Source organism: Hippocampus zosterae, chromosome 14, assembly GCF_025434085.1.
Source record: "Hippocampus zosterae strain Florida chromosome 14, ASM2543408v3, whole genome shotgun sequence".
NCBI lineage: Eukaryota > Metazoa > Chordata > Actinopteri > Syngnathiformes > Syngnathidae > Hippocampus > Hippocampus zosterae.
The window spans coordinates 627,550-637,886 of NC_067464.1; the positions used below are offsets into that span (position 1 = coordinate 627,550).

A 10,337-nucleotide genomic window follows, 5' to 3' on the forward strand; every position below is an offset into this window, starting at 1 on the left:
ATTTTTTTCATTTCCATTTAAGAAGCGAGTCAAGTAAGGAAGCAAAGGAACAGCGGGCCCTGACACTGAGGAGCTGCGGCATCAGCGGGAACGACTCGCACTCAGCCATAAATGACCCTGACGACGATTATGTCACGTATTTCCGACGCTTTCCGATGACGTCACCGCCCCAGGTCAGAGCACATCGTAACTGTCGTGTTTTCAACATCGCAACGTACACGCATCCTCACCACAACAACCACGTTACATACATGAACACAATATAGGCTCGTCAAGCAGAACTTCATTTCAGCAGCATTTAAAACCATCAAGTATGCATTCACAAGTAAACTAAATTTACAAATATTGTCAGAAAGATTATCAAAATACTCAATAAAATGCCACCCAAATGACGTCGTGTGATCTGAAACAAGTCTGTCTAATAAATTGCGCAATATCGCAGTTTCATAGAAGACGCCGACCAAACAATAGCAAAACAAACTATTCTTTGAAAATAAAGTAAACAGATCATTTGCATTTTGAGAATCGGCTACACAACAGCAACTAACTGACGATGATGAGCAGCTGAGATCGTGCACGAAGGTGACGACGATGCGCCATTCTAAATGGCAGGTGAGCTGATTTATTGGATACATTTTTGGATCTTTGTCATTTTATTTCGTGACCATTAATGCTAACGAAATAAAATGACAAGAAATGTAAAATAAAATTCATTGACTCACCAATGTAGTGCCTGTTCACTGAGCTGCAGTTCGACGCAAGTGTCCCCAAACGTTTTTAAACGCACCGCAGCTTGTAAGTTGCCCAGCCGTGCTATGATGTTTCCTTGCTGCCTTGCTAAAACAACTTCAATGGGTAAATCCAGTGGAAGGTCCATCTTGAAAATTGTTTGGAAAGTAGTTCCGCAACCAGATCAACGTCTTCTCCTTCGGCCATTTTTGGTTAAAATGCAACAACAGCGCCCTCTAGCGGGCGCTCGTCCAATCACCGAACGCGTACGCCCAGTGGCGACGTCAGCCCTTCTAGCTGGCCCTGGTACGCACCATGCTAGCATCATGCTAACATATCACATGAACCACCATAGACAGGCTATGGGCTGTCATACATCGTAGAAAAACAAAAACTGCCCAAAACCTTGTTTATCGGGTCGTCGATGGCCACGGTGGTTTTCTTGACTGTTATTTTGGGGGTTATTAATAGCACCGTGACAGGTTAGTAAGTGTTGCGAAAGAACTGTCCCGTGTGTGAATACAATACAATACGAGACATGCTGATTTATATCGCGCATTCACAACAGCGGCAGCTGTAACAAAACCGTTCTGTGCATGAGAGACAGTGTGACCGGAGGTGGGGATGTTTGCGAGCTTCCATGAGACAAGCCGCTTAAGGCCCCGGGCTGAGTAGCTCACAAGTCCTATTTGCAGGAACTTGTCCTGAAGGACCGCACCAAGCCGGCGAGGCAAAAAGGATCCAGAGACTCAATCTCAGCTGATTTGATGAGCGACTGTGTATCGGCGCTTTTCCAATCCCAAAATAGAACGAAGACCGCATTTTAAAGATGAAACCAGGAAGTGGACTGGACCGAAATCAGGAAGTAGCCCGTTCCCTCCCCCTGTGAGTTTCCACCTTCCACCGACTTGCTCGTTTGCTGGGCCTCCTTTCGGACAAAAGATTCCGAGTGGCGCGCCTGCGTCTGTGACCCAAACACGACAAAGCTTGCTTTATTTAACCCGCGCTTGCGACTAAGTCCAGGATTAGCGCTGGCGTTTCTCGACGCGTCAAGAAGCCGCCAGCCGGGACGCTTTGTGCTTCCTGGCGAGGACCACGTCAAACCGGCGAGGAAGCAACGTTTTGCCTTCGGGCGAGCCACTGGATTAGATTAAGATTATTCCAACTCTTGACAAACTTTCATTTTGTATTAACAATTTCAACAACAACAAAAAAAAGCACGACAGTCTCATCTCATCCATTGTAAAAAAAAAAAAACATTTGAAAATCGAAAACTCAACGATGGAACTTTGCTCTGCCGTGATCACAATACGATGAAGACGGCAAAACAACTTTGGGTTTGTTTGGTTTTTCCGCGAGTGGCGACAGTCGCCGGATGCAAAGAGCCACGTCCTCGGCAAAAGTTGAAAAAGGATCAAAGGCGGCGGTCTCGGGGTTTGGCGGCGAAGGTCAGGTAGCCGGTGTGGGCGGGCATCTCGCGGGGCGGCGTGGTGGTCCTCAAGGGGGCGGCGGGCGGCGCCTCGGCCTGGGGCCCAAAGTCGGGCATGGGCATGGAGACGCTGCGGACCTCGTGAACCCTCAGCACCACCTCCAAGGTGTTGAGCTCCTCAAAGTTGTCGGCCAACAGCGCCTGCCGCGTCCTCTGCACTTGCTCCATGCAGGGCGAGAAGGAGCACACGCGACCTCCTGCCGGGAGAAACGCACCAGAAAGGTCAGCGCACGCCACCTAAGGTCGTTGCGATTTTTTTTGGAGGGGGGGGGGGCACAGCAGCTCCCGACTGGCAACGGCAAACTCTTTGCCGCCGCTACGTGAGCGGCCGGCCCGCAGGGGGCAGCGAGACGTGGACGTGGACGTCGGCGCCGGCTTCGGCTGACAGCGTCGCCTCTCTCCCTGGGAGAGGTCCAGATAGCCAACTTGGGGGCGGCCATAAAAAGATGGTCTCCGTGGCAACCGGGGCCAGCAAACAGGGAGGGGGGAGGTGGATGATTAAACAAGTTCAGCCGGCAACCAATCAACGGCACACCGGAGCTCTTATTTGTTTTATGCGCTCTATAATGGAAAGGGGGAGGGTGGGTGGAGTGGGAGGATTAAAAAATGGAGAGGGGAGAGGGGGGGGGGGCTGAGGATGTCAAGGACCTGATGGAGAGCAGCTTTATTCTAAACAAGGAATTCGGGCCTCTGGCCAAAAGCACGACAAGAATCACGAGCGAGGGGAAGGAATGAGGCAGTCCAGAGGACAACTTGGGATACGCGAGAGCATTTCATGAAAAATGGAAAAGAAAAAAAGATACCTACCTACCCCCCCCCCCCAAAAAAAAAGAGGACACGCTTGAATCAGAAGCCAAAGGAAAACAAAAGAGATTTGGGTTGCGCTTGCAATTTGGAGGAGGACGCCAAGGCGGCCACGGCGACGTGGGCCGCATGGCCCTCTATGGACATGCAAAACCAGACGAGATGCACGTCCATAAAAGGGAGCCTGAGCTGGGGGGGGGGGGGGGGGGGAGCATCTCGGGTGCGCGGCGCTCGTCCTCATCCGCACGTCGGCGACGGACGATTTTGTTCTTTTCCCATGACTGAATTCTTTTGGGTGTTTGGAGGGAAGGCAAATTTTGTTGGCAACGGAGAAGACGGAACTATCGGCCGTGTCTACAAAACATCTTCACGCTCAAGTCTTCGCAAAAAAACAAAAAAAAAGGCTTGCGTTCATTTCGCCGACCACAAAAATGGCGTCGCCTTTCCAAAATGTGTCGATTCACTGCACAAAATGGCGTTCGACAGTGACACCAAAAATATACATATATAATATATATATATATATATATATTATATATTTTTGCCGTCATATTTGTTTATTTTAATTGATGACTAAATTGTCTTTGCCATTAAAAGCGTAACGTTAATTTAATCTGTGAGTAAATTGGCTGATGTAGCTTCGCTGGCCACAAACTGCCTTTGGACATTCATAAAAACACCCACATCAAGTTTCAGAAAAGTTAGTTCGGTGACGCCTACGCGAGCTTCGCCGGCAATTAAATTAGCCGCTACGCTAAATTTGTTGCCAAACTAAATTGCAAATCCAAACAACACCTGATATTTCCTGTGCAGGCTGAAGTGAGCGGAATCCACATTTTTTTTTTACAACGCAACCCTTCCGAAGTGTAATGCGCCTTATCGCCGGTTGTGTCCGAATTTAAAAAATGCTAACTTCCTTAGCGCATCCTTGTTCCGCAGACGCGCTCCGCCCTCAGCGAGATGCAGTCACACATCAAACCAAGCCCTGTCACAGAAACCGACGGTCGCTAAGCAACCTTTGTCCAAACGTGGCGTTAGCCCTGTTCGCTCACCGTGCGCTTTGAGGGCGGCCTTGGCGTGCCGCACGGCCTCCCACGGCGCGGGGATGTCCAGGAAGACGGCGTCGGCCACGCCCGTCACCCCGAAGCCGTCTCTGCAGACGTCGGCGTTGGCGACGGTGACCAGGTGGTCCACGCGGTGCTCGGCAAACTCCTCCTGGGCCTTCTGGGCGCGCTGTTGGTGGAACTCCACCGTGTACAGGTGGCCCGTCGGCGCGATGGTGCGCAAAATGGCGTGGGACAGAGAGCCGCTGCCCGTGCCTGCGAGGCGAGACGCCCAAAAAACAGATGCCCGGTCTTATTTATTCGATTTTGATGAAATCGGCGTGTCCGTGACATCATCTTTTTTTTTTAAATATATAAAAAAGGGTTCTCACCCGACTCGCAGACGACGGATCCCGGCTTGAGCTCCAGCATGAGCGTGATGGTGGCGATGTCGGTGGTGTAGAGGATCTGCGTGCGGTGCGGGAGCGTGACGGTCCACAACTCGGGCGTGGGGTGCAAAACGTAGACCCAGCCCCCTTTGCTGCAGGTCACCTTGGCGCCGTAGCGCTTTCCGATCAGGTCGGCCGAGTGGCGAATGGCGCCGTAGCGCGTCTGCGTTTGGGCGCCGTGCCGCACCTTCACCGGCATCATGGACTCGTGGCCCAGGTACACGATGGCCACGTCGCCGTCGCGGATCTCCTGCGAGTACTCCGCAAAACTCATGACTGGAACACAAAAAACACGTCCGTTGTCGCGATGTTTCCCCGAATGCATTTTTGGGCTGACAAACACGTCCGTTTGTTTCGTCGAAGAGTTTGACCAAAACATGGCTTGGACTATCGGAGCTATAACATCCGGACGTTTATTGCCGTGAATATTGTCTTGAGCGTTCATGAAGCCGTTTCAAAAAGAAAACAGGGTTAAACCTGAGTTTAGAACTGCTACGTGAGCGAGCTCTTGAATGAATCGACGCACCGCCGATCTGTTGCGACCCCAAAAACGATGCCGTTTTTTCCAATTGTCATTTTGAGTGAACAAATAACGAGTGTTCGTCGAATGTTCACTTTGCACAAGATGGTCAAACGGGCGAAATGGCGTCACTTAGGTGATAAGCTAAATGAGGTCCGGTGGTACTTTGCCCTTGGGCAAAACTGATAAGATTACACTCCCTTTAATTAGAACACACCGCTTTGTGGAAAACGATTTTTGTCAGCATCGAGCATTTATCGGACTACGTTAATGTAGTGGTTTAGCATTACAATCAAACGTCCAAAACAGAATTGGATGCGTTTGAGAGTAAACATAAATCACCGATGAGAAACAACGAGCGACTTATATGGTGCAGAATGTGTTCAAAAGAAGTGAAAGTGAGTTTACGAGCATGCGCGATGACTTCCGTGCTATCCGCGTTAGCTTGCCTGGCTAATGCTAAAGATAACTTTGATGAACTTTGACTTACCGCGTCAACTACGCCGCTTGTTCGGTGTCTCGCAGGAAGCAGTCACTTCGAAAAATGAACTTTTTTTTCGGAACTGTTACAAGCACGAAGAAATGTAGACATAAGAAGCCACATGTGCCGGTGCTTTCACCGGAAACGGGCGAATGAGACCGGAAGTGGATAAATTTCCTCGATCAACAGAATGCCTGGAGTGGACAAAATACTCTCAATGCTGTCGCGCAGGCCATTTGTAGATCTACCTTTTAAAGTGAAAGCGCAGGTGGATTATAGCGTTATCATTTTTGTTTTACCGAGTCTAAAACAGATCACATTTGACGGAATTTTGAACGCCTGGGTACATATTGACATTTTTTTTGAACAACTTAGTCAAGATCGTGTTTTTATGCTTTGACTGTATAAAAAAAGCCCATAAACTCCCAAGTTAAATCTGAACATAATTTCGCGTAAGAATATTCGTGCGTATACACATAAAGCAGTTATTAAACAGTAATGTATTGCTCATGAATTACTAATCCAAACATTGTCAAGATTAGATGACAATTTAAGGCTTTTTTATTGTTTGTATACATAAGCTTCATATTTGTTGTTTTCATAGGGCGTATAATGGCTTCATGATTTGTGGCGTTTCTTCTTCCATCTTCTGACCCCAAAATACTTTAAATAAAAAGAATTCTAAACAATTACTTTCACCGGTATACCAAAAATCCACCTGTCCCGGTATTTTATGAGCACAATATTGCCTTAAAAACAGGCGAGGAGGAGGCGTCAAATCAGCGTCGCGAACGGATGCGAGCATCGTCCAATGGGGGTCGAGAAGGGGGCGTCTATAAATGATGATCTCCGCTGGCGTCTGTCGGTGGACGCGGAGGAGAAGAGTGCCGGAGCAGCTTGTTGTTGGACCTATATTGCGGGTTCTTTTGCAGGGAAAAATAGGGATCTTCGTATCCGTCCCGGCTAGTAGTTGTAGTAATCGGCCGCACATCTGCAAACAAAAGGTAAGAAATTGGATTTGTGTGTATTCACGCACAGGTCGTGCAATGGAGGGATTATTGAATGATGGAGTGACAAGGGTTGCCATTGGTGCGCCTATTATCGGACACACAATGCTTTTCATTGACGGAAAGCACAGCGGCGGACTCACGCCTCCGAGCACATTTGCATTCGGGCCTCCTTGACGTCTGGCACAAATGCTGATTTTTTTTTTGCTCCTTCGTCCGTCGCGCAGCTCACGAACGTCATGCAGCAGCGTTGTTTGCGTGAAAACGCAATTTGACATGGAGCAGATTGGGCTTGATATACTGTATGTTGATATGTACACAACAACGCAGCAGATAAGTTGGATATCGAACATCTTCAGGGCCTACTGAAAATGTACTTGAATGTAAAAAAATAAAATAATGGTAATACAATAGCAATAAATGCAATCACTTGGATGGACAAAAATGACACGATTCATCCATGCAGCCATTATCCGAGCCGCTTCTCCTCACTTGGTTCGCGAACACGCTGGAGTCTATCACGAGCGTTTTAGGACAGCAGGCGGGTACACCTTCGACTGGTCACAATCCCACCTCGGGGCAATGTAGAGCGTCCTATCAACTTAAAGCGCATGTTTTTGGAACGCGGGAGAACCGTGACGTCAATGACACGATGGCGTATTTTAATTGAAGTGAAGAAAACATCTGAAAAGTGCTTGAAAATGGCGGGTCCCCGCTTTTTGTGTACCAAATAGAACCGTGTGTATTCTTTTTGCTAATCACGCCAGGGTTGAGGGTGGCACTGCCCCGGCAAGCTCGTAATGCTCGCAGTGTCTCTCGGGGGCCCCCTAGTGGCCGCGGGTTCGCAAGCAGGCGCCTTGACGTTTGACGTCCCCGTTTTATTACTCAACCCTGGATGCGCTCGTTTCTCTTTCTTTCTTCCTCCGTCCCGGCGTTCTCAGGACGCCGCCATGCCGTTCGGGAACACGCACAACGAGATGAAGCTGCGCTACACGTCGGCGCAGGAGTTCCCCGACCTGAGCCAGCACAACAACCACATGGCCAAGGTGCTGACGCCCGACATGTACGACAAACTGCGCGCCAGGAGCACGCCCAGCGGCTTCACCCTCGATGACGTCATCCAGACCGGCGTCGACAACCCGGGTGAGGGCACGGGCGTGGCCAGCGGCAACGTGACGTCACGCTATTAACGTCAAGTCAAACAGCCATCGCTGCATACCAAGTGCTGTACATGGAGCAATTTCACATATACAAGAAACAGTAAAACAAATCGATAATAAAGATGGTAGAAAGCACCAAACGGTAAAACCAAGAACAAATCAAAGTCATGCTGAGTCGAATGCCAAAGACTAAAAGTGAGTTTGACCTTAAACTCCACACCTGCGTGTCATTGTCAATTTTGGTTGTGTGATTCCCCCCCCATAGTTGCATCCGTGAATATGTTTTACGTGTAACTTGGATGGATGAACCTCGTCTGTGTGTGTGTGTAGGTCACCCGTTCATCATGACGGTGGGCTGCGTGGCGGGCGACGAGGAAACCTACGAGGTGTTCAAGGAGCTCCTGGATCCCGTCATCCAGGACCGCCACGGAGGCTACAAACCTTCCGACAAGCACAAGACCGACCTGGACGCCGACCACCTGCAGGCAAGTCGAGCCAAGCGCTCTCATTTCATACATGATGGCGCTGCTGCGGCTTCACGTGTTGCGTTTGTTTGTTTGTTTCCGTCCCCCAGGGTGGCGACGACCTGGACCCCAACTATGTGCTGAGCTCTCGCGTGCGAACGGGCCGCAGCATCCGCGGATTCTGCCTGCCGCCGCACTGCAGCCGCGGCGAACGCCGGGCCGTGGAGGAGCTCTCCATCCAAGGTAAAAGCTGTGCTGCTGCTGCTGCTGTCGAGCGTGAGCGTTTAGGAGATTCGGAGACTGCTTCGGTGCCGGGCGGCCTCTAGTGGCAACACTGGGCACGACACCCAGCAAACTCGTCTTGTGGGCATTTCGTCTTTTCACGGCGACCTCTGGTGGCAACAGGCGGCACGACACCCACCTAATCCTGGCTCGTGATCTTTTTCTTGTCTTTCCACTTTGGAGTTACACATTCGCATCTTTTTAAATCCAATCTGATTTTCGGGTGGGGGGGGGGGCTGCCGCGGTTATTTTGAATGCCGTCAAATTGGCGGTGACGCGCGTTCATCCCGCACAGCTTTGGCGTCCCTGAGCGGCGACCTGAAGGGGAAGTACTACGCCCTGAAGAACATGACGGACGGCGAGCAGCAGCAGCTGATCGACGACCACTTCCTGTTTGACAAGCCCGTCTCGCCGCTGCTGCTGGCGTCCGGGATGGCCCGAGACTGGCCGGACGCCAGGGGCATCTGGTGAGGAAGCGCCGCCTCTCTCCTGGCCGGCACTTTTGTGACTCGGTGACCATGTCGTTGAAGGCACAACGACAACAAGACCTTCCTGGTGTGGGTGAACGAGGAGGACCACCTGAGGGTCATCTCCATGCAGAAGGGGGGCAACATGAAGGAGGTCTTCCAGCGATTCTGCACCGGACTCACCAAGGTGAACTGAAACTGAAATTGCCTTAATGAAAATGGACAATATTGTCAAGTTTACAAAAAAAAAACTTTGAAGGACAAAAGTGTCATTAGTCTTTGACGCCACAATTGATGATGATTATTTTTTTTTTGTTGCGGTTTGCGCTCCAGATCGAGAGCTTGTTCAAGGATCGCGGCCACGCCTTCATGTGGAACGAGCACCTGGGCTACGTCCTGACGTGCCCGTCTAATTTGGGGACGGGCCTGCGGGCCGGCGTCCACGTCAAGCTGCCCAACATGAGCAAGCACGCAAAGTTCGAGGATGTCCTCAAGCGTCTGCGGCTGCAGAAGAGAGGAACCGGTGGGTGTGGCGCCGCACGGCGGCCCGGTCTCGCTTTTAGCCGGCCAGGCAAAAATCGGGAAAAAAAAGAAACTCCCACAAAAAAAGCAAAAATTCCCAATTAATGTTGAAAAAAAAATCTAATGTAAAATATGAGCCATTTTTTTATTCGTGATCTGAGCCTGGTTCAAATGTGATAAATTGGTCTTATTTTTTGGGGGGGGGGGTATTAAAGTTGCTGCATTTTTCATCTAAGCCTTGGAATCAAAACAATCTTTTCTCTTGAGCTTGCCAAAAGAATAAAAAAAAATGTTCGCTGTAAATGTACATATCACCCAAAAACAAACTTGTTTTGTTACCGCACGGTCGGGCGCGCAGGCGGCGTGGACACAGCGGCGGTGGGCGGCGTCTTCGACATCTCCAACGCCGACCGTCTGGGTTTCTCGGAGGTGGAGCTGGTCCAGATGGTGGTGGACGGCGTCAGGCTGCTGGTGGACATGGAGAAGAAGCTGGAGAAAGGACAGCCCATCGACGACCTGGTGCCCGCGCAAAAGTAGAACCGCCCAACAATCTTGGGCCCGCTTCGCTTGGACCGTCCCGCAAGGCGCTCTCCTCGCCACTCCGCCCCCCCCCCCCCCCCCCCAACGCTGTATCAAAAAGATGGTTCTGAAATACAATGTTCCTGGAAAGAATTTGTCATGCTTGTTTTTGTTAACTGCACAAAAAGAACAAAAAAAATGACATACCTCTTAATCACATCATCCATTTTGTAGGTGAGCCAAGCAAAATGGTCACCAAAGATGTTTCGGACACAGACGCTTGGCCGATGCGGCAAACTCCTGCAAAATAGGACTTGGATGTTTTTGGGGCCCCGTTGGTATCTGTGGTCTTTAGGAGTACTCGATACCTTTCAAACAACGCCGGTTTTGGCCTGCCGCAG

At 50.2% G+C, this 10,337-nt stretch overlaps 2 protein-coding genes across 2 annotated transcripts; one reads left to right on the forward strand and one right to left on the reverse strand.

The window, feature by feature from the left end:
* Positions 1–2,089: 2,089 nt before the first annotated feature.
* On the reverse strand, positions 2,090–5,705 carry trmt61a (tRNA methyltransferase 61A). Its single transcript, XM_052086155.1, has 4 exons — positions 5,525–5,705; positions 4,458–4,790; positions 4,075–4,341; positions 2,090–2,415 (listed from the first exon to the last, which is right to left on the reverse strand). Exons 2-4 carry the CDS (start codon positions 4,786–4,788, stop codon positions 2,144–2,146), a joined length of 870 nt encoding a protein of 289 aa, XP_051942115.1. The 5' UTR covers positions 4,789–4,790; positions 5,525–5,705; the 3' UTR covers positions 2,090–2,143.
* A 621-nt stretch (positions 5,706–6,326) lies between these two features.
* Positions 6,327–10,089, forward strand: ckba (creatine kinase, brain a). The gene is given in 9 exon segments (XM_052086150.1): positions 6,327–6,446; positions 6,448–6,519; positions 7,464–7,665; positions 8,013–8,167; positions 8,257–8,389; positions 8,724–8,895; positions 8,959–9,082; positions 9,229–9,418; positions 9,776–10,089. Coding segments are annotated over 9 exon segments (1,347 nt in total). The 3' UTR covers positions 9,955–10,089.
* Positions 10,090–10,337: the final 248 nt, after the last annotated feature.

What these genes read in the sequence shown, in the direction of transcription:
- trmt61a (XM_052086155.1), bottom strand. Translation starts at nt 4,788, where the DNA reads ATGAGTTTTGCGGAGTACTCGCAGGAGATCCGCGACGGCGACGTGGCC. An exon ending in ATCCGTCGTCTGCGAGTCGG is followed by an intron (nt 4,342 to 4,457) that starts GTGAGAACCCTT and finishes CTCGCCTCGCAG; the next exon opens with GCACGGGCAGCGGCTCTCTG. An exon ending in GGCCGCCCTCAAAGCGCACG is followed by an intron (nt 2,416 to 4,074) that starts GTGAGCGAACAG and finishes TTCTCCCGGCAG; the next exon opens with GAGGTCGCGTGTGCTCCTTC.